The 23981-nt window shown below is 44.9% G+C and overlaps 1 protein-coding gene across 1 annotated transcript in view; it reads left to right on the forward strand.

Moving 5' to 3' along the window:
* SLC25A43 (solute carrier family 25 member 43) overlaps window positions 1–23981 on the forward strand; it is a 50466-nt gene that overhangs the window by 5331 nt on the left and 21154 nt on the right. Inside the window, exons 2-3 of the mRNA XM_032258356.1 lie at window positions 2394–2635; window positions 6499–6671. Coding sequence (XP_032114247.1) covers window positions 2394–2635; window positions 6499–6671 — 415 coding nt within the window. The remainder of the gene's footprint in view (window positions 1–2393; window positions 2636–6498; window positions 6672–23981) is intronic.

The following is a 23981-nucleotide window of genomic DNA, read 5'->3' on the forward strand; positions in this document are numbered from 1 at the left end:
AGAACTTCTGACCAACCAGCTTCAAGTTTGGGTTCCCAAGACCCTCTCTTTGGGTTCGATTAATTTTCTAGTGTGGCTCACAGAACTCAGGGAAATACTTAGTGTTTACCAGTTAACTGTAGAGGATATCACAAAGGATACAGATGAAGAGATGTGAAGGGTGAGGTAAGGGGCAAGGGGCGTGGAGCTTCCATGCCCTCCCTGGGCACACCAAACTTCAGGAACCTCCAAGTGTTCAGCCATCCAGAAGCTTCCCAAACCCTGTCCTCTTGGGTTTTTACGGAAGCTTCGTTACAGATGCATGATTGACAACCATGCAGAAATGTGAATGGACCAAAAGCATATGATCTAAACCCAGCAAGTCCTGTCTGTTGAGACTTTTCTTGGCTTCTGTGCAGCATTCCTTTCTCTAGGGCAGAGGTGTCCAATCTTTTGGTTTCCCTGGGCCACACTGGAAGAAAAAGAATTGTCTTGGGCCACACATAAAATACACTAACACTAACAATAGCTGATGAACTTTAAAAAAAATTGCAAAAAAATGTCATAATGTTTTAAGAAAGTTTACAAATTTGTGTTGGGTCACATTCAAAGCCATCCTGGGCCATATGCAGCCTGTGGGCCATGGGTTAGACAAGCTTGCTCTAGAGTATGGGGAAGGACCGATCTGGAATAAGGATCTTTTGACCCACAATCAGATTAGAGTCCTACCTTGGGGAGGTAAAAATAGGGCAAGAAGCCGGGCGCCGTGGCTCACACCTGTAATCCCAGCCCTTTGGGAGGCCGAGGCGGGTAGATCACGAGGTCAGGAGTTAAAGACCAGCCTGGCCAAATTGGTGAAACCCTATCTGTATTAAAAATACAAAAAATTAACCGGCCGTGGTGGCACATGCCTGTAGTCCCAGCTGCTTCGGAGGCTGAGGCAGGAGAATTGCTTGAACATGGGAGGCAGAGGTTGCAGTGAGCCGAGATTGTGCCACTGCGCTCCACTCCAGCCAGAACAACAGAGCGAGACTCTGTCTCAAAAAAAAACAAAAAAAGATAAAGCTGAAGTCCTCTTTATTTTCATTCCCAGTCCCATCCCCTCTCTACTTTCCCAAAAGTCTGTTTTTATGCTTCATATGTATGTTTCCAGCTATAAATAAGATACTGTTTTGGGTGGGTATTTGTAAATAGTTGGTTTTCATGTAGAAAAGATCACTCTGAAGCTTGCTTTTTAATTCAACATTATGCTTTTATGTTTATCCATATTGTTAAACTCATTCTAAGCTCATTCATTTAGTACCCATTGTAAATATCATCCATTGTATGATGATACCACTATTCATCCATTTGCCTGCGATGGACATTTAGCTTGTTTTTCACACTGCTATGTCTTTGTATGTACACATGCAAGAGTTTCTCTAGGGGGTGCACCTAGAAATGGGATAAAGGTAGATGTTTTTACAATTTTACTAGACACTACAAAGCGGCCATACCAATTTACATTTCTCTCAGCACTGGGTAAGAGTTCCTGTTTGCACACATCCCCACCATCAGTTGAGATTATCAGACTTTTTAATCTTTGCCAATCTGCTGGGTGAGAAATGATATCTTGTTATTGTTTTTGTCATTTCACTGACAAATAATGAGGCAAACATCTCTCATAATTATTCAACCAACATATTTTTAAAACTCAGCCAGGCGTTGTGGCTCACACCTGTAATCGCAACACTGTGGGAGGCCAAGGCAGGCAGATCACCTGAGGTCAGGAGTTCGAGACCAGCCTGGCCAACATGGTGAAACCCCATCTGTACTAAAACTACAAAAATTAACTGGGCATGGTAGTGTGTGCCTGTAGTTCCAGCTACTAGGGAGACTGAGGCATGAGAATTGCTTGAACCTGGGGAGCAGAGGTTGCAGCGAGCTAAGATCATGCCACTGCACTCCAGCCTGGGTGATAACAGAGTGAGACTCTGCCTAAAAAACAACAACAACAACAACAAAACACAATTACTGAGAAACTCAAAGTTATCATTTCAAGAAATTTTGTTCCTTTTAAATTTCAGCAGAACTGAAAGATTGCCCTCCAGTTTGATATTTACCAGGTACTTCTGTGCATTTATGCCCCACAGGCAAGCCAGGGTTGATAGATAAAAGTAGAAAATGCTTAAAGTGGGAAGGACTTGGGATAGATGTAAATAAGAAAGTTAGGTATCTCTTCCTTATGGCCAACTTAGCATCACAGAAATACAGAAAAATGTAAATGTTATTCATGAATGTTTATATAGTATTGTAGTAACTTTTCACTTTGTAAAGCACTTTGAAATGCTGGAAAATATTTCAAGAACTAGTGGAGAGAACTCTATCACAATCCATAGCTGATTCCTCTGGCCTTTCTCCTTATTTTCTCCCAGGTTTGTGGTACTATTCACAGATGACCTGGGCCACATTTCCCAGTGGAGCTCCATCATGGCTGGGAGTCTCGCAGGCATGGTTTCCACCGTTGTAACATATCCTACAGACCTTATCAAAACCCGCTTGATCGTACAGAACATGCTGGAACCATCGTACAGGGGGCTCCTCCATGCTTTTTCTACTATTTACCAACAGGAAGGGTTCCTGGCCCTTTATCGAGGGGTTTCCCTCACTGTTGTAGGTAAGATGGACCTTTTCACCTTGTCCAAGAAAAGGCTGTGTCCTCTGAAATATACAAATGTATTGTATACTTTCATGAGCCACTAAATCAGTTTAACTGAGGTCAAGGTTGTATGGATTCAACCTACATAGAGCCAATTAGTTTCATTCTATTACATAGTCATACACTCTACTCCTAAACTTTGGGGTTTTTTTTGTTTGTTTGTTTGTTTGTTTGTTTTGAGACAGAGTCTCACTCTGTTGCCCAGGCTGAAGTGCAGTGGCGCCATCTCAGTTCATACAACCTCTGCCTCCTGGGTTCAAGCGATTCTCCTGCCTCAGCCTCCCAAGTAGCTGGGATTACAGGTGCACGCCACCATGCTCGGCTAATATTTTTGTATTTTTAGTAGAGATGGGGTTTCACCATGTTGGCCAGGCTGGTCTTGAACTCATGACCTCGTGATCCTCCCGTCTTAGGCTCCCAAAGTGCTGGGATTACAGGCATGAGCCACCGTGCCCGGCCTCACTCCTAAACTTTGGCCAGTTATATCCCCAAGAGGGGAGTAGGACAGAAAGTGGAGGTAACTCAGCAAACTGGTAGGAATGCAATCCTAACCACTCCCCATCTTACTGCAGAAGGAGTCTTCAGTGTGCATACACGTTTTTATGCCATGAGGGCAACTAGGGTAGCAACTGTGTCTTCTGGGGTCTTTGTAACCTTTGCCAGAGCTACACATTTATGGCCCATTTGCAAAATCCAGTAGACTTTTACCCTTTATCTGACCTTGGTTGTAGCATCTGATAAGGTTGATCACCCCTTCTTCTGGAAACTTGGCTTCCAGGAGCCCTCCAAGTCCTGGGTGTCTTCCCATCTCTCTGGCAGCTCTTATCTGACTTAACCCAGCCCAGTCATCTGACACTGCCAGCTCCTACATGTTGGTCTTCCCTTGGGCTCCTTCCTTAGCTTTCTTTTTACCCTCCCTTTTAGCTTGCTTCTCATCCTCCAAACCCTCCCTGGGTGGCCTCATCTATGGTAGTGGCTTAAACAAGTGTCACTGTACTCCGTGACTCTCATTCTCTACTTCTTTAATAACAGTGACCAACTTCTGGGGGAAAGTACTTACCGCATTTTGGATACTGTGCCAAATGCATTGCATGCAGTTTCTCATGAGGCCTTATGTTACAGATGAGGAGATAGATGCTTCAGGAAGCTAAGTGACTTACCCAAGGCCACAGAGATAGAAAGCAGGAGAAACTAGCAATAGAACTCCAGAGCCCTCTGTTATCCCCTGACCCAATACCAATTCCCTAATGGTAGTATGAGTCCCTGCTGTTGGACACTTTCACCTCCATGCTCCCTAGGCACATCAAGTTCAAGACTAACCCTGATATCCTCATTAATCTCAAACTAGCTCTTCCTCCTGTGTTCCCTAATGATTGAGACTACCTTCTTTTCACCCATGGCCCAAGCCAGAAAAAAACCTAGGGATCACTTCAATTTATCCTCTCACTCCATCCCCACTTGAATCACCAAGTCCTGTCAATTTGGCTCATCCTCTTTCTCACAGATTCTTGCAACTCAGAATATCAGGGTCTCCCACAGACTTTGGCTCCTACCTGCTTCCACTGTTGGTCTCTCCTGCCCCAGTCTCCCTGTGTACTGCTGCCCGGCTGAGGTGATCTCTCCATGTGTAATTTCATCGTTTCACGGCCCTCATTTCACTGCCCTCCTTAAAAGTATTCAGCGACTCCTGAGCTACAAGAGAAAGCCCAAATTCCTTAGGACATTTCAGATCCTTCTGACCTGGCCCATGCCAATCCTACCTCATCTCCTGCCACCCCTCCACCTGCATTCATGCTCCAGCCATTCAGAAAAACTTGAATTTCCTAGAAATACCACTCCCTTTGTACATGCTGTTCCCTCTGCCTTTTCACTCTGTCAGTGTCTCATGAAGCCCTATTCATTCCTCAAGACCCAAATCAAAAGTACTCTCTTCCATCAAGTCCCTCCTGACTCCCCCAGGCAAAATTAATTCCTTTGATCCTTGTGTACCTACTGCATGTCATAGAGTCCCCCTGTTGTGGCACACATCAGGGGTGTTATACTTAATTTTCCCTAGCTGTCTTTTCTCCTCGATGATGAGCATCTCCAGAAATTAGCCTGCCCCTCTTTCAATTCCCAGTGCCTGGCATAGGGCCTGGCACATAACCTAAGCTTTCCAGATGTTTTCCGAATGAAGGTATATGGAAGGTTGGTGAGCCAATTAAATAAACATTACATTTTTCTAAAGATAAGCAATCTCTTATATTATCCCCTATTTTTTTTTTTAAGACGGGGTTTCACCATGTTGGTCAGGCTGGTCTTGAACTCCTGACCTCAGGTGATCCACCCGCCTTGGCCTCCAAAGTGCTTGGATTACAGGCGTGAGCCACCACGCCCGGCCTATCCCCTGTTTTTAATTTCATTTTGAGGGAGAAATTTAGTCCCTCTGTAAACCAAAGATGGCTCGTAAAGTTTCTGGAAGTTTGTGAAAGTGACACCTACTGTATTGCTTGCTCACCGTCTCAGTTCCTGGAAAGGTGAGGAAGCCATACATTGTAGGGTACCCACTGGGCCATGATATGACCGCATCATTCCCAAAGGTGAGGTCAGGTGACCTCCCTCACCACCAAGAGTCTCTCACTTTCCAGTTTTCACAGACTGTTTCCTTCTCAGCTAGAGATCAGTCCCTCCTGTCCTCCAAAACATAATGAGGTGCTGCCCACTGATTTTTTTTTTTTTTTTTTACTGGAGTGATTTTTCCCCAACATTAAAAAAAAGCTTCAAACATCCAGAAAAATTAAAAGAAGTGTAGAGTACACACCCATGGACTATCTAGATGCGACAATTAACATTTTGCTACCCATCCCTCCAGCCATTCATCAGCCATCTTTTTTTTTTGAGACAGAGTCTGTCTGTCGCCCAGGCTGGAGTGCAGTGGTGTAATCTCGGCTCACTGCAACCTCTGCCTCGCCAGTTCAAGCAATTCTCCTGTTTCAGCCTCCCGAGTAGCTGGGATTATAGGCATGCGCAGTTACTTTTTGTATTTTTAGTAGAGATAGGGTTTCACCATGTTGGCCAGGCTGGTCTCGAACTCCTGACCTCAAGTGATCTGCCCACCTTGGTGCTGGGATCACAGGCGTGAGCTACTGTGCCCAGCCAGTCCATCTTTTTTTGTTTGTTTGTTTTATGATTTCAGTGTAACTTGCAAATATCAGTACACTTTACCCCTAAACCATTCAACATGTGTATGATTAACTAGAGTTCAATATTTATGGTTTTTTTTTGGAAGCAGAGTTCTGCTCTTGTCACCCATGCTGGAGGGCAGTGACATGATCTCAGCTCACTGAAACCTACGCCTCCTGGGTTCAAGCAATTCTTCTGTCTCAGCCTGTGGCTGGGATTACAGGTGCCTGCCACCATGCCTAGTTCCTTTTTGTATTTTTAGTAGAGACGAGGTTTCACCTTGTTGACAATATTGGCTATTCTCAAACTCCTGACCTCAGGTGATCCGCCCCCTTGGCCTCCCAAAGTGCTGGGATTACAGGCCTGAGCCACTGCGTTCAGCCCATGTACGTTTTTTTTTAAAGTGCAATTTACATCCAGCAAAGTGGACAGACCTTTAGTGAACCATATGATGCATTTTGACAAATGACACAACCCCTACCAAAATAGATTATCATAACTCAAGAAAGTTCCCTCAAGCTCCTTGGGTTGGAGGGATTTTAAGAAGCCTAGAGCCCCTCCTATTTACTTTCTCTGGAACCCCCTCCCCCAGGCATTTATGTTCTCAAACCAGTGTTTTCCCAAGACAGCAGCAGCCTCTCCCTGGCCTTGTTTTGCAGGTGCTCTCCCGTTCTCTGCTGGCTCTTTTCTTGTTTACATGAACCTGGAGAAAATCTGGAATGGACCCCGAGATCAATTCTCTCTCCTGCAGAACTTTGCTAATGTCTGTCTGGCTGCTGCAGTGACCCAGACCCTCTCCTTTCCTTTCGACACTGTGAAGAGAAAGATGCAGGTGAGGAGTTATAGGGGCGGGTGGGGGTGGAATGCTTTGCAGTGTTTGTGGGCGTGGTGGCAGGTGCCTGTAATCCCAGCTACTCAGGAGGCTGAGGCAGGAGAATCACTTGAACTTGGGAGGCGCAGGTTGCAGTGAGCTGAGATTATGCCACTGCACTCCAGCCTGGGTGACACAGAAATACTCTGTCTCCAAAAAAGAAAAAAGAAAAAAAAAAAAAAAAAAAAAAAAGAAGCCTCCAGATGAAACTGCCTTTTCTTTCCAATCTTCCTGATTATATCACTTGCGGCTCTCCTTCCTCCAAGACCAGCAGAGAGTAGAATGTGACATGCAGCTTGCTAATGCTCCCTGTTCTTGCTGCCTCTACAGCTAGGATGCCACTCTTGCTTTCCTCACTGTGCCCTACCACAGTGAAGCAGACTGGATAGGACCAACATAAGCTAGGAACTATAGCTAACAAGGCTCCAGCATCCCTGACTCCCTCGCTGAGGAAGGAACTGCATTTAAAACGGGGTGGCATCTTAGTGAAACCACTGAGGCAAAATCCTAGAATCAGAGGTCCCACAGTGAGTAATTGACTTAGCCTAGAATAAACCAATTTTGATCGAAGAAAAATCGGACTGGTTCAAATAACGTTGGATGGATAACAGTTATATCTGTACAGTGGGGGCAGGCCCAGAATCCTAGCAGGGCTGAGGCGCTGTATCTTCTCTTAGCCCCGCTCAGGCCCTTAAAATTCAAAAATAGCTAATGCATGCTGGGCTTAGTACCTAGGTGATGGGTTGATAGGTGCAGCAAACCGCCATGGCACACATTCACCTGTGTGACAACCTGCACATCCTATGCACATACCACATAACTAAAAATACAAATTGGCTGGGCATGGGGGTTCATGCCTGTAATCCCAGCACTTTAGGAGGCCAAGGCAGGTGGATTACAAGGTCAGGAGCCAGCCTGGCCAACATGGCAAAACCCCGTCTCTACTAAAAATACAAAAATTAAGCAGGGGTGGTGGCAGGTAATCCTGGTTACTCAGGAGGCTGAGGCAAAAGAATCAGTGAGCCGAGATCGTGCCGTTGCACTCCAGCCTGGGTGACAAGAGCAAAACATCTCAAAAAAAAAATTAAAATTAAAAACAATTCCACTTCCATAGGCTAGCCTGTCTCTGTGGCCTCTTCTGGGCAAATCCTGATTTATACAAGCAATATATTCCTGGAAGAACTCTATGGAAATTAATTTGGGGTTAGCTGAATCCAAGTTTAAATGATCAGTCCCAGCTGAGTTTGGTTTCCCCGTGACTCTAACTTGTCCTCCTTGCTCAATGCCCCTCCCTGCTCCTGCCTTCCCTCTGTAGTATTCCCGGCTGCCCTGGGCCATCTTACCTCAGCACTAAACAGCCTGAAGGTGCTTATCAAAGCTGCCTTGAGGCAAAACACACTATGATTACACTCAACAATGCCACTCCACTCTGAAAATTTTATCTGTCTGGGTGGCATTCCTTTCCTATCCTTTTCCAAACAGATAAATAAATCATTGGTAAGAAATCCTTATATATTAAAGGTATTAACCCTTTGTCATTTTCCCAGTTTGACATTTAGCACTTTTTTTTTTTTTTTTTTTAGACGGAGTCTCACTGTCTCCCAGGCTGGAGTGCAGGGGCACAATCTCAGCTCACTGCAACCTTCTCCTCCTGGATTCAAGTCATTCTCCTGCCTCAGCTTCCCAAGTAGCTGGGACTGCAAATGTGTGCCACTACACCCAGCTAATTTTTGTATTTTTAGTAGACATGGGATTTCACTACATGTTGGTCAAGCTGGTCTCAAACTCCTGAGCTCAGGAGATCCACCCAACTCAGCCTCCCAAAGTGCTGGGATTGCAGGCGTGAGCCTCCGTGCCCACCGACATTTGGTTTCTAATGCTGTTTATGTGTCGGTGGTGGTAGGGTTTTGTTGTACATATTTTTAGAATTTTATCTAATTATAGCTATTACTATACTTTTGTTTCTAACTTTGCTTTTATGCTTAAATGTAAAGTCTGCTTAGTGCATGCTTATCTTTTTTAAAAAAAAAAAAAAGAAAGAAAATATTTCTAACTTTAATGTACATTTGGGAGGCCATCATGGGAGGATCACTTGAGCCCAGTAGTTTGAGACCAGCCTCAACAACATAGTGAGACCTTGTCTCTACTAAAAATAAAAAATTACCTGGGCATGGTGGTGTGTACTTGTGCCTGGGACACAGCTACTTGGGCGACTAAGGCAGGAGGAGGATTACTTGGGCCCAAGAGGTTGAGATCACAGTGAGCTATAATATTGCCACTGCATTTCAGCCTGGGTGACAGAGAGAGACTTTGTCTCAAAGAGAAAAAAAGTAATGCACATATACTTAAAAATGGTTACAATGGTTCATTTTATGTATGTTTGACCACAGTAAAAAAAAAGTAATATGCATAAGTTGTAGAAAATTTGGGAGATACAGAAAAGTACAAAAAGGAAAATAAATTACCCGTAGCACAACACCCATGGATTATAATGATTAATAGTTTTCCTCCTATGGATCTTCACGTATATACATATACACACTCACACACACACACATATAAATACATATAAGGTTATTTCTTTTACAAAATTGTGTTCACACTGTATATAAAAATTAGTATTCTTCTTTTTTCACTTATTATATGATGGGCATTTCCCTGAACCATTAAATATTTAATTATCAAATAATATTCCACCATATGGATATGCCAGAAATATGTAACAATTTCTCATTTTTTAAAATATTTAGGCTTTTTCTAATTCTTCAGCATAATAACATTGTAATGAAAACCTTTGTGTTCTTTTCATATCTGTGATGATATCTTTAGGCTATATTCCTAGAAACTGACTTTTAGGTCACAAAATATGAACAATTCTGACTCGTCATGAAATTTGTACTCCAGAAAGGTTGTAAGTTTGTAACTTGCACCAACAGTAAAGAGAAGTGGTTCAGCTTCTAAACTTTCTATATTAATTGATATTATCAATAGTAATTACTTTTAAAATCATTGTGAACCTAATTGCTGAAAAATAGTATTCCATTGTTTTAATTTGAATTTTATTGATCATAAGCAAGGTTGCACTGGCCTTTTGTATTTCTTTGTAAGTTCTGTGTTTATGTCTATGCCCTATTTTTCTAGAATATTCAACTATTTCTATTCATTGGTAAGAAATCTTTATATATTAAAGATATTAACCCTTTGTCATACATTTCATGTATTTTTCCCAGTTTGACATTTGGCCTCTAATGCTGTTTATGTGCTGTTGGTGCTGGGGTGGTGGTGGTATTTTTTTTTTTTTTTTTGAGACAGGGTCTTGCTCTGTCGCCCAGGCTGGAGTGCAGTGGTGATTTAAGCGATTTTCCTGCCTCAACTTCCCAAGTAGCTAGGATTATAGGTGCATGCCACCACTTCTGGCTAATTTTTGTGTTTTTGATAGAGACAGGGTTTTGCCATGTTGGCCAGGCTGGGGTGGTGATGTTTTGTTGTACATAATTTTAGAATTTTATCTAATTATATCTATTAGTATTAATTTTTGTTTCTCACTTTGCTTTTCTGCTTAAAATGCCTATTCTATGACTATTCACTTATATGTTCTTTAAATACATTTTTTGTTATGATTTTCACACTTGGTGTTGTATTTTTTTTTTTTTTTTTTTTATAGGAGACAGGGTCTCACTGCCGCCCAGGCTGGAGTGCAGTGGTGCAATCTCAGCTCACTGCAGCCTCAACTTCCCAGGCTCAGGTGATCCTCTCACCTCAGCCTCCTGAGTAGCTGGGACTACAGACGTGCACTACCATACCCAGCTAATTTTTGTATTTTTTGTAGAGACAGTGTCTTGCCATGTTGCCCAGTCTGGTATCAAACTCCCGGACTCTAGCAATCGTACCCATCTCAAACTCCCAAAGTTCTAGGATCACAGGTGTGAGCCACTGCAAATGGCCTTACACTTAACATTTTGATACATTTAGAATTTACCTGGTGTGGCCGGGCGTGGTGGCTCATGCCTGTAATCTCAGCACTTTGGGAGGCTGAGGAGGGCAGATCACCTGAGGTCAGGAGTTTGAGACCATCCTAGCTAACATGGTAAAACCCCGTCTCTACTAAAAATACAAAAATTAGCTGGGTGTGGTGGCGCAGGCTTGTAGTCCCAACTACTCAGGAGGCTGAGGCAGGAGAATCACTTGAACTCAGGAGGCAGAGGTTGCAGTAAACTAAGATGGTGCCACTGCAATCCAGCCTGGGCAACAGAGCAAGACAGTCTCCAAAAAAAAAAAAAAAAAAAAAAAAAAAATTTACCTGGTGCACCAGTGCTGTGGCTCCTGCCTGTAATCCCAGCACTTTGGGAGTTTGAAATAGGTAGAATCACTTGAAGCTAGGAGTTCAAGGCCAGCTGGCCAACATGGTGAGACCTGTCTCCACAAAAAAAATAAAAATTAGCTGTGCCCACCTGTAGCTGGTACACACCTGTAGTCCCAGCTACTTGGGAGACTGAGGTGGGAGGATCACTTGAGCCCTGGAGGTGGAGGTTGCGATGAGCCATATTTGTGCCACTGCACTCCAGCCTGAGTGACAGAGCAAGACCCTATCTCAAAAAATAAAAATAAAAAAGAATTTTCCTGGTGCATGATGTAAAGCTAAGTTTTAAAAAAGAATAGTTTATCACTTGTTTAAGCACCATTTTTTGAATAATCCTTCTTTTCTCCACAACTTTGTGCTGTGGCTTTCACCACATACTAAATGTTTGTATCTATTCTAGGGTTTCTGTCTATGTTAATGACCATAACTTTAGAAAAATGCCTTATAATATCTAGTGGAATATAGCTCTTCTCATTGTTTTTCTTTTCAACATTTCCTTGATTTTTTTCAGTTATTTGTTCTTCCTGATAACTTTAGAATTACCTTGTGATTATGACTGGAATTATGTAAAACCCATAAACTTGGAATAACTTATGTAAAATATTTTCCCTTTTATTCAGAGACACAGTATGTCTCTCCTTTACTTTCAATCTTGTTTCTTTAGCTTGAACCAGATGAAATGACCAATATCCAACTTTGTTGACTTCATTCAAGCAGCAATTTTATCTGGTTCAAACCTTAGAAAAGTTGTTTTCTTCACAGGATAATTATGCTCTCTCCAAACAAGAAAAAAAATTAGTTTCTCTTTAAAAAGCTGGAAAGATCCACAAACAGATCAGAAATAAAAAATAAAAAAAGCTTCGGAGAAATAGGGTCGGAAAGAAGTATGTTACACTGTAAGCTTTTTATTCATTTTTTTAAAACTCTGGTCCTAAGATTTTCTCACTGCCAGGGGCATCTCTCCAGCATTTTCTTCCACCTCATGCATAGGTTTCAGGGCTTCATGAGCTTAGCTTCATCCCCATAGTGGGCCAGTCCAAAATCAGGGCCTTGAGCCTCAGGGGGTAGGGCTAGTTGGTGAAAAAAGATTTCAGGCCAGGCACGGTGGCTCACATCTGTAATCCCAGCACTTTGGGAGGCCGAGGCGGGTGGATCACCTGAGGTCAAAAGTTCAAGACCAGCCTGACCAACATAGTGAATCCCCATCTCTACTAAAAATACAAAAAAATAAGCCAAGCATGTTGGCACGTGCCTGTAGTCCCAGCCACTTGGGAGGCTGAGACAGGAGAATCTCCTAAACCTGGGAGGTGGAGGTTGCAGTGAGCCAAGATCGAACTTCTGCACTCCAGCCTGGGTGACAGAGACAGAAAGAAAAGAAAGAGAGAGAAAAAGAAAAGGAAAGGAAAGAAAGAAGGTTTCAGATGAAGTTCAATGACATCTAAATCAGAGAGGGGAAGGGCCCCAGTCTTCCCTATAAACCTTAGTTTTCCTCTCTCTTCCTGGGAGCTAGAACAGTGAGCTCCTCTGGAAGAATACAGCCAACACCACATTCCACACCATCTGCCTTCTATATCCCTACCGCAGCAACCCACTATACACTGGGGTAAGATACACTAGAAGGGGGTATTTAGGGGTAATTCTGATTATCTTTTTCCTTGTATGGGGGCCTTCCAGATAATGCATATATAGAGCATAAATGACGTTTTCAAATAGATGCAAAGTCATGGTGGTTGTTTAAAAAAATCCAAAGTGGCTCACACCTGTAATCCCAGCATTTTGGGAGGCCAAGGCGGGCGGATCACGACATCAGGAGTTCGAGACCAGACAGGCCAACATGGTGAAACCCCGTCTCTAAAAAAAAAAAAAAAAAATCCAAAGAGGTAATTGCACTGGTTTCACAAAATAGGATCAGCATGTAATTATGAGTAATAATATAAATGTCATCCAAAGATATAGGAAGTGAACTTTAGGGTTTCAGTGAAAGTGTTATTTTGCAGGGGTTAATAAACATACTAATACTTTGTCTACCTATGTTAAATAAAATTCACCCCCAAGACAGAACTGCAGGCTGCTTTTAAATGCAAACATGGCATTGGGCTTCTCTGGCCATTAGATGTCACTGCAGTAAGTGGAGAGTAGCTGAACACCACCTGATTGTAGCCTGAAGTTTAGTGATCTCTGTCGAGTTAACAACTTCATAATCTCTGCCTGAAATCCATCTCCAGTTGGAGGCCTAGAAACCACAGGCTAATGTTAAACTTGTTGGTTTTGTTGTTATTGTTGTTTGTCCTACAAAGCACACACTCCAAATTCACCAAGAAGAGAGGGCTCTAGTAACAGTCTGTCCTCGAAGGGAGCAGGCAGGGTTTGCCAGCAGAATAAGCAACCAGGGACCTTTGCAGGGCTACGGGGCTGCTCTGTCCTGAGAGCAGATAATGGCAACATTTGCATTCCATTGGCTTTCCCCATTGAACTGCCTGTCGTGAAGCAAATCAATGGCAGGTGTCTGTTGGATAACGAGCTACACAGGGAATTTTTCTCAGTCCCTGCACTGACTGGCCCCTTTGTCTGGATGTCTCTTTCTCTTAATATGCTTTTCTCTTGACACACACAGCCCATTTAATGGCACATCAGGTTGGAACTCTTTTGAACATAATGACAGTAATCAGAAGTCTTGTTTAACCAGCTGAGCCCTTCCTTCACCATGCTTACACTCATTTTATCCCTTTTTACTTTGCTTGCCTTGGCTCCTGGCTGGCATGCTAGAGAATGGAGAGGTAAATACATTATGCATGTGCATGTCTTGATAGAATAGCTTCTGGTGGGAAGGGGGGTGGGTAAGGCCTGTGCAAACATGGAATGAGGTGCTCCCAACTTCGTGTGTTTTCACGGACCCCAACCACCCTGAGTGAACTCCCCTTCTCCACGCTTCAGCGCATCTTAGCTCAAACCCTTCCAGGTACAGCCTGGCCTTTTTGTCTGTCTCCCACACCTAGCCCAGGTCCTGGGCCAGAAGAGGTGGCAGAACTTAGTGTAGTGAGAGAACAAGTAGGAAGGGTAAGATATTGACAGGGATGAATTGATCTGATTAATCTGCATGCCCCTAATAAGAACCAGGGAGTCCTGAGAAAATTGTTCTCTGCACAGGTGCATGTGGAGGAGAAAGGGAGATAGGCTGGGGAAGGAACACTGCCCTGAAAATCCAGGGAGCAGCTAAGAATGTAGGAGCCTTGAACCTGGCAGGCCTTCTGAAAGAATCAGAAGAGGGAGGCACCAGACACATGCTTGGTCCCCCCACAACTCTGACATCCTCCCATGTTACCCATATTAGGTGTCTCAATTTCATCAAATATAAAACCAAGTGTGAGCCTGTTGCTTTGTGCCCCAGTGGACTTTGACCCCATCATAGCTCACAAGGTAAGCAGGATTAGGCCAGGTCAGCATTTGAACTGAAAGCACATAAGATGAAGGACAAAGGTGGCATCCGAGTGGTACGGCTGACTGAGCAGAATACACATGGTCGGTGAATCAACAGAGGCCCCAGCCTACTCAAATACCAGAGGCTCAATACCTCGGGTTACCTTTGCTGAATTGGACACAGTCACTTCATTCATTCCCTCTCATTTCCTCTTGTAGTTTTTTGTGTTCATATCTACATCTTCAACCCTGACCTCCCTCCTGAGCCATGGTCCCACACTTCCCACAGCCTGCTCGACATTACTGTTTGGCTATCGTATCCCACTGTCACCTCTAACTTAATATGCATGAAGCTGACTTCTTTTCCTAATACTTTCTTCCCAGAGTTTTCCACTTCAATTCCATCATTGCCGCAGTGACTCAGGGTGGAAATCCACAACTCGTGTTTGATTCTTCCCCTTCCCCTCGCCCAGTCAACCTTGAGCCCAGGTGCTTCTTCCTTTCTTCCTTTTTTTTTTTTTTTTCAGCCCCAGCTGTTGTAAAATTCTTCATTCCTAATGCTCCCATGCTGGTCTGTCTTTCTGTCACTGCCCCCTGCCCTAATCTAGGACCTTATCAGCTCACATCTAGGCTGTTGCAGTAATCTCCTCATTGGTGTCCAGGATTAATTCTAAAAATGATCTTAAACATTGAATATTCATATGTACCAGGCACTGTACTAAGTGCTTCATGTTCAATATGTCATTTAATCCCTACAACAAGCCCTATAAGGTGGGCACTGTTATTACTGAGTCCATTTTACAGATGAGAAAACTGAGCTACCAAAAGATTCTATAGCCTGCAAGTTCACCCATCCAGTAATTGAGCTGGGATATAAGGCCAGGGAGCTTGTCTCCAGAGTCAGTGCTCATTTCAGTCTTCTCCAGCCCAGCCCATATGGGATTCTGTTAGATAAATCTTTCTCACACCTGTTGTCTGTGTTATATCCATTTTTTTTTTTTTTTTTTTTTTTTTTTTTTTTTGAGACAGAGTCTTGCTCTCTTTCCCAGGCTGGAGTACAGTGGCACAATCACAACTCAATGCAGCCGCAACCTCCCGGGCCCAAGCAATCCTTCCACCTGAGCCTCCCAAGTAACTGGGACCACAGGCATGCGATACCTATGCCTGCCTAATTTTTTTAATGTTTTGTAGAGATTGGGCCTCCTGGTCTCCTTATGTTGCCCAGGCTGATCTCTTGGACTCAAGTGATCCTCCCACTTTGACCTCCAAAAGTGGTGGGATTACAAGTGTGAGCCACTGCACTCAGCCTGTTGTGTCCTTCTTGATTGTCCCCAGACAAAAAAGGCTGAGCCCCTTGGCCTGGCATGTTTCCCTTACCAACTTCACAATCCTTATTGCACAGACGCCCTTTATATAAGAAATTACAAAAGCAAATGCCTGCAGGAACTTGGAAATAACATGAAAAAGAGAATGTAGGGAAACCCAGATAACATACACTCACCCTGCATAGAATATGCCTTCAGGCTGGGCCTGGTGGTCCACGCCTATAATCCCACCAGTTTGGGAGGCGAAGGCGGGTGGATCACTTGAGGTCAGGAGTTCAAGACCAGCCTGGCCAACATGATGAAACCCCATCTCTACTAAAACACACACAGCACAAAAAATTCGCTGGGCATGGTGGTAGTCACCTATAGTCCCAGATACTCAGAAGGCTGAGGCGGGAGGATCACTTGAACCTAGGACGTGGAGGTTGCATTGAGTCGAGATTGCGCCACTGCACTCCAGCCTGAGTGACAGAGCGAGACTTCATCTTAAAAAAAAAAAAAGGGTAAGCCTTCAAATGCATTCTGAGCCATCATGGCTTTTAAAAGCTTTCTCGAGAGCTAAACTTCACTGTGCTCACAAAATGTGATTTGCATCTAAATATCGATAGCAGAAAGGAATAAAGAGAGCCAGCCAGTGGAGGCTGTGGCCAGCTCCTCTTCTCCAAAGGATAGATGACATTTAGAAATATAGGCCCAGTTTTCAAAGGAGCCCACAATCCAGAATTTTATGTAAAATCTCCCAGTTTTTCACTGCTGGCAAATGAAAATTGTTAAGTGCTGGCTGGGCTAAACAAAACACACATTTGTCTGACCTCTGCTCTATTCAAGCCTCCAAGTCCATCAAACTAATCTTCTTAGCTTCTTCTCCCACGTCCTGAAGACTAAGTGCATTTCACATTCCAGTCACCAGGCCTTTGTTCATGAGGTTACCTCTGTCTTGGAACATCTGTCCCAGTTTCCTTGAAGGCGCAATTGAGGTTTGTCTCAGTGATGGCTATCTTTTCTAGCCTACTATAGCACCTATCTGTTGTTTTTGAGAAATGAGTTGGCTTTTCCCACCCCCAAAACAGCTGTCCTATCTTGATGGATCAAGGTAGATGTTTTGCCTTTGTAGAACCACAATGGAGGTGCTCCAGCCCACTTCAGAGGGGATTCTGGGGCAAGAGAAGCTGAGTTAACTAACAATATACTCAGTCAATAACTACAGATGCCGTATTTTCACTGTCCGTCCCCAACTCAAACCCAAAGGGCATAGTTATTTTGTTTAAGAGCTTTGTGGGTGAATAATCCGCCCCCCTTTTTTTGAAACGGAGTCTCGCTGTGTTGCCCAGCCTGGAGTGCAGTGGCATAATCTCTGCTCACTGCAACCTCCACTTCCTGGGTTCAAGCGATTCTCCTACCCCAGCCTCCCAAGTAGCTGGGATTACAGGCATCCATCACCATGCCCAGCTAATTTTGTATTTGTGATAGAGACGGGGTTTCACCATGTTGGCCAGGCTGGTCTCGAACTCCTAACCTCAGGTGATCTACCTGCCTTGGCCTCCCAAAGCACTGGGATTACAGGCATGAGCCACCACACCTGGCCAAATAACCCCTTTTAAATAATGCTGTTAGCCTATATGTGCCCTCTGATCCAGCCAGTTTCTTTTCCATGGCATTTCTCTCCATGCCCTACGTCTTCCCATCTACATTATCGCCCTGCTGTCCCCTCACTTTCAAAGCTGCCTACTGAAGTCTTCTGCCATCTCCCCAAGCAGTAGTCTCGTGCTCCTGAATGTCCATAGCTCACTCGTGCTAGAGCTGTCTTCTGGCCCATGCCATATGCTTCCTTTTGTTATAATCTTTTGTGTCCCTTATTTCCTCTAGATTGCAAACTCTTTGCCTATGGGAAGTATGCCTTACACATTTGTATATCCTCACAACACACAGCCTCATGTAGCAGACACCTAATACTTGTTTAAAAATGAACGAAGTTTGGGGCTGGCTTAGGAGATCTCACTGCCTGTGAGTACAGAATTGAACCTTAGGTGCTGTTGGGTGAGCCCCAAGTCCATGTGGTTGTACCTACCCAAACTGAAGGTAAGAACATCCCAAGCCTGCGTCCCACTCAACCTGCTGCCCTAAGAAAACCCCTGCATGTCCCCTGTCTAAAACTGCCTACCTGCTTCACTCTGAGAATGCGCTCTTCCATTTCCTGCCCTGGCAATCAGGTTCTATGTGTCTCAGTGCAAACAGCCGTTAACATTTCAGGATAGAAACATATGCTAAAAGGAAGAACGCAAAATTCTTGACACCATTTTGATTTACACCTCCTCTTCATTCCAGCCTACCGGTGCTTTGTATGGTGCCTGGAAGTGCTTGGGAAATCGTAGCACCATCAAATTTATACAGTTGCCCCTAGGTATCTGCAGGCCATTGATTGCAGGACCCCTCTCTGATACCAAAATCCACTCATTTCTCAGCCCTGAAGTTGGCCCTGTGAAACCTGTGGACACAAAACGGTGGCCCTCCTTATACACAAGTCCCACATCCCAAATTTGGTTGTGGATGCAGAACCCACAGAAACAGAGGACTGATGGTATGGATTGAAAAAGAATCCACATATAAGTGAACCAGCGCAACTCAAATCCATGTTGTTCAAAGGTCAACTGTAGGCCAGGCGCAGTGGCTCATGCCTATAATGACAGCACTTTGGGAGGCCCAGGCTGGCCAATCATCGGAGGTCAGGAGTTTGAGACCAGTCTGGCCAATATGGTGAAATTCCATCTCTACTAAAAATACAAATTAACTGGGCATGCTGGCACATGCCTGTAATCCCAGCTACTCGGGAGGTTGAGACAGGAGAATCACTTGAACCCAGGAGACAGGCTGCAGTGAGCCAAGATCATACCACTGCACTCCAGGCTGGGCGACAGAGCAAAAGTCCGTCTCAAAAAAAGAAAACAAAACAAAAACCATCAGCCGTATTTGTTAGTTGATTGCTTTCTGTAAATGTGACCAGATCTGAATAAATGCATGTAAATCTATGCTGTACTTTGTTGGGGAGGTTTTTGTCAGGGATAAGGATGGGGGTAAACTATGTCAAGGGAGGTAATGCCAGAAAAGCCTTCCCTGGGATGAAGAAATTATAATATAATAATAACTACCACTTATTGGTCACTTAATGTGTACAAGGCAGTTTATTATCCCATTTAACTGTCTTTATTGACCCTATGGAATAAGTACTCCTACTAGTCAGTCCTATTTTATGGAAGAGGAAACAAGGCACAGGGTGTCAGTCACTTACCCAAACATCACATAGCTAGTAAGTAAGTGGTGGCACTGGGACTTGAACCTAGATCTCTCCTTCCTCAGGCCCTTCCTTTATTCACCAGGAGTACAGGGGCCCATTCCTATAGCGAGGTCATTGGATCATTTTGAGTTCAGTTCCTTTGCCCCAGGTGTGGGAGCAGGAAAGCAAACCTTGAGATTGGGAGTCCATAGCCTCTGTGCAAGAGGAGTTGAGAAAATCAATACTTTGCAAGCTCAGAAACTGACAGGCCAGGCTGCGATAAAAATACCATAAGCTAGATGGCTTGTAAACAACCAAAGTGTATTTCTTACCTTTCTGGAGACTGAGAAGTCCAAGGTCAAGGCAGATTTGATACCTGGCAAAGGCCTGCTTCCTCGAGCCTTCTTGCTTTGCCCTCACATGGTGGAAGGGGAAGCTAGCTTTCTTGCATCTCTTTTATAACGACCTTAATCCCATTTATGAGGGCTTTACCTTCATAACCTAATCACCTCCCAAAGGCCTTGCCTCCTAAAACCACCACCCTGGGAGTCAGGATTTCAACAGATGAATTTTGGGAGGACACAGACATTCAGAGCATAATGAGCCTGACTTTGGCCAGGAAATGGTTAACTCAAGTTAGAGAGAGAAAAAAAAAATCTTTGGAAAACTGAGCTGTCCTGGGGCCTGCTTTAGTCCTTGGCAGGCTAGCCATGGAAAGCCCTACTTGTAGCTTTGACTTGAAGAGCTGTCCATTCGTAATAAGCAGTGAGGCACAGGCATAGACCATTCGGTAGCCACAGGCCGTTGGCCACCCCTGAACGACAACTGCTCAAAGAGGCTGAGAAGAAAGCCCACCTACCACAGGGGGCGGGGCAGGGGGCAGAAGCAAAGCCCCGGGATGGGAGAGTAAATTGTTATAACTATCCCATCTTACACCCTGTGCTTTGTTTCCTCATCTATAAAATAGGAGTACTAAGAGTACTTATTTTGGCCGGACACAGTGGCTCATGCTTGTAATCCCAGCACTTTGGTAGGCTGAGGTGGGTGGATCACGAGGTCGGGAGTTCGAGACCAGCCTGACCAACACAGTGAAACCCTCTCTAGTAAAAATACAAAAATTAGCTGGGCATGGTGGTGGGCATCTCTAATCCCAGCTATTTGGGAGGCTGAGGCAGTATAATCGTTTGAACCTGGGAGGTAGAGGTTGCGGTGAGCCGAGATCATGCCACTGCACTCCAGCCTGGGCGACAGAGCAAGACTCTGTCTCAAAAAAAAAAAGAGTACTTATTTCATAGGTCAATAAAGACAGTTAAATGGGATAATAAACTGCCTTGTACATATTAAGTGACCAATAAGTGGTAGTTATTATTATTATTATTTCTTTTTTTTTTTTTTTGAGACAGAGTTTCGCTCTCGTTACCCAGGCTGGAGTGCAATGGCGCGATCTCGGCTCACCGCAGCCTCCGCCTCCTGGGTTCAGGCAATTCTCCTGCCTCAGCCTCCTGCGTAGCTGGGATTACAGGCACGTGCCACCATGCCCAGCTGATTTTTTGTATTTTTAGTAGAGACGGGGTTTCACCATGTTGACCAGGATGGTCTCGATCTCTTGACCTTGTGATCCACCTGCCTCGGCCTCCCAAAGTGCTGGGATTACAGGCGTGAGCCACCGCGCCCGGCCCTATTATTATTATTTCTTAATCCCATAGTTTACCCCCATCCTTATCCCTGACAAAAACCTCCCCAACAAACTACAGCATAGATTTACATGCATTCATTCAGATCTGGTCACTTTTACAGAAAGGAGGAGGCGCTGTGAGGAGGTGATAACAAAGTTCCAGGTTTTCTGCCTGCTTCAATATTTCCTGGTTGGCATAGCATCTACTCTCAGTAGGAACAGAGCTCAATTTTCCTAAGAGAGTCGAATCACCTGTCCAGAAGTACAAACACTGCTAGGTTCTGAGCCTTCAGGGTAATGGGAGAGGAGGGAGCCTTACCTTTAGTTTGTTATACTTTCAACTCCCCACTGTCATCTTACTTTTAGGTCTGGCCCCTTTGTGAACCAACTTCTACCTAGTCGAGAAGAATTACATTAGCAGTCGGGGGGTGGGGAAGGATGCTTTTCAAATCCAAGTGGATATCTGGACATCCCTTAGGCAAGATGGCTTTGTATGAGCATCACTGTTAAACTGAAAGGAAAGGAAAAGTCTCCCCCATTTTTTTTCCAAAAGGTATAGAGTGCCCAAAATACTTTAGAGATGGCAGTTGCTGATCTTGGAAACGAGACTTGTCCCTAGACGGAAGACAAGGGAGGTGTGGGAGGAGCCTTCCTAACTCCACTGAGTGTAAGATCACTCTCTCCTCTTCCCCTGACCTGAGCTGGCTTATTTCTTGGAAGAGATACAGGTCTGGGGAGTCAAAATGACCACCCTGTACTAAGCAGCCTTCTTTGAACTCCAGCTAAACAGTAACAGCAGCTAAGATAGGATCTTACCACCCTCACTCCCCACCTCAAAGTGGAGGTGAAGAGGGAGGTAGGGGAAAGGGAGAGAAACGCCCCAGGAAAGATCTGCTGTCAACAGGGAGGACTCACAGCTGGCTGGGAGAATTCACAGGAAGCACCAGTTTTCACCTTTTTTCCACATAGCTGTTGCTTATTTGCCTACGATGAGTGTGTTCCTCTTGAGACTGCAATGGCAGACTAGCTCAGTGGTTAACAGTGTAGGCTTTGGATCCCAGCCTTACTCCCTCGTGAACTTGTGCATACCACGTAACCCTTCTGAGCTTCATCTTCCTCATCTGTTTTGAGGGTAAGAATGGTGCCGACCTCATCTACCTGCAGCAAAGGCTGAATTTGTTTAGTGTAAATGCAGAGCTGGACCCATAATAAGTACTCTCAATAATGCTAAGGTGCCATGTTTATCATTCTTCAAGCATCCCTTCAGAATCTGTGCAGAGCGTGGAAGGCCTGATTAGAACCATAAAAGCCAGTCCAGGGCCAGGCGCGGTGGCTCCCACCCTTAATCCCAGCACTTTGGGAGGCCGAGGCAGGCAGATCACTTGAGGCCAGGAGTTCCAGACCAGCCTGGCTAACATGGCAAAACCTTGTCTCTATTAAAAATATAAAAATTGGGCCAGGCATAGGTGACTCACGCCTGTAATCCCAGCACTTTGGGAAGCCAAGGCAGGCAAATCACGAGGTTAGGAGTTCGAGACCACCCTGGCCAACATAGTGAAACCCCGTCTTTACAAACAATACAAAAAATTAGCTGGGCATAGTAGCAGGTGCCTGTAATCTCAGCTACATGGGAGGCTGAGGCAGGAAAATTGCTTAAACCCGGGAGGCGGTGGTTGCTGTGAGCTGAGATCCTGCCACTGTACTTCAGCCTGGGCAACAGAGTGAGACTAAATAAATAAATAAATAAATAAGCCAGGTGTGATGGCGCACGCCTGTAGTCCCAGCTACTCGAAAGGCTGAGGCATGATAATCACCTGAACCGGGGAGGTAGAGGTTACAGTGAGCCAAGATCACGCCACTGCACTCCAGCCTGGGCGACAGTGAAACCATCACAAAAAAAGCCAGTCCAGATATGTTTCCGTATTTCATATTTCCTGTGATTACTGTAAACATAAAAATCAGCCGGGGTCATGGAACCTCAATAGCCCCTCGATCTGTATAGCTAATGATGAACAGGGACAGGAAGAGAGTTCGTACAGAATTTTTTGGTTCGTACAACAGGCTTTACAGAGAGGCTCCACGTGCAAGCACAGCACACGTCTGTATGTTCCCAGCCTTCTGAGAACTGTCACTGCCAAATCTTTTCACCCTCCCCACCCAATCTCACCCCCAGGCAAGGTGACACTCTCAAAGTTGGCACAGCAGGCAGCACATGCAGGGCCTGTGACCTGGGCTCAGCAGCTCTGCTCACTTGCATGGCAATTGCTTTCTGCAGTCAAGCCCATCTGCAGTTTGGATTTCCCCACCCCCCACCCCCAATCACCACACAGGAACTGGCTGCTTCTCTTCTCTCTGTCTAAGCTGAATACTAACCTACTGTGGTTTGCTTGCTTCCCCCACGGTGATCGCAGGCTTTCTGAGCAGCTAGTCAGACCCCTGGTCTGCCGCTGAAATGGGAGGTATTCACGCTGGAGGGGATCAAGGGGAGCTTGTAGGCTTGCTGTGCTGGCGGGCAGCTGCCTCCATCCACTTGTACCAGTGTCCCCGAGGCAGAGCCCGGGCACTTCCCAGCTGTATGAGGACAACTATTTGGGTCCCAACTATGCCAAGAAAAACATGGGTCATGTGGTTCACAGGACAGAAAGGCCCATTTACTCCAATATGATTGGCATTTTTTTTGTCTGATTATTGGAGATTTGCCAAAAGACTGAAGCCTCCTGCCACCACCACCTCCCCCACATATATGTCCTCAGATGGTTTGGGAATTCGACACCTTAGTCATCAGGTCATGTCCTCCACATCCACAGAAGATACAGGTTGTTTCCAGATAACATGCAGAAGGTTCTGAGCTCCTTCCTGTGTGCTCCGGCTCGAAGACTCTTTTCTTTTCCCTATGAATTTTTTCCCTTTTCTTACTCTGTTCTCTCCTTTCTTTTTTTTTTTTTGGGACGGAGTTTCGCTCTTGTTACCCAGGCTGGAGTGCAATGGCGCGATCTCGGCTCACCGCAACCTCCGCCTCCTGGGTTCAGGCAATTCTCCTGCCTCAGCTTCCTGAGTAGCTGGGATTACAGGCACGCACCACCATGCCCAGCTAATTTTTTGTATTTTTAGTAGAGACGGGGTTTCACCGTGTTGACCAGGATGGTCTCGATCTCTTGACCTCGTGATCCGCCCGCCTCGGCCTCCCAAAGTGCTGGGATTACAGGCTTGAGCCACCGCGCCC

The sequence above is a fragment of the Sapajus apella genome, unplaced genomic scaffold, assembly GCF_009761245.1.
Source record: "Sapajus apella isolate SASKATOON/1434 unplaced genomic scaffold, GSC_monkey_1.0 scaffold102, whole genome shotgun sequence".
Classification (NCBI taxonomy): domain Eukaryota; kingdom Metazoa; phylum Chordata; class Mammalia; order Primates; family Cebidae; genus Sapajus; species Sapajus apella.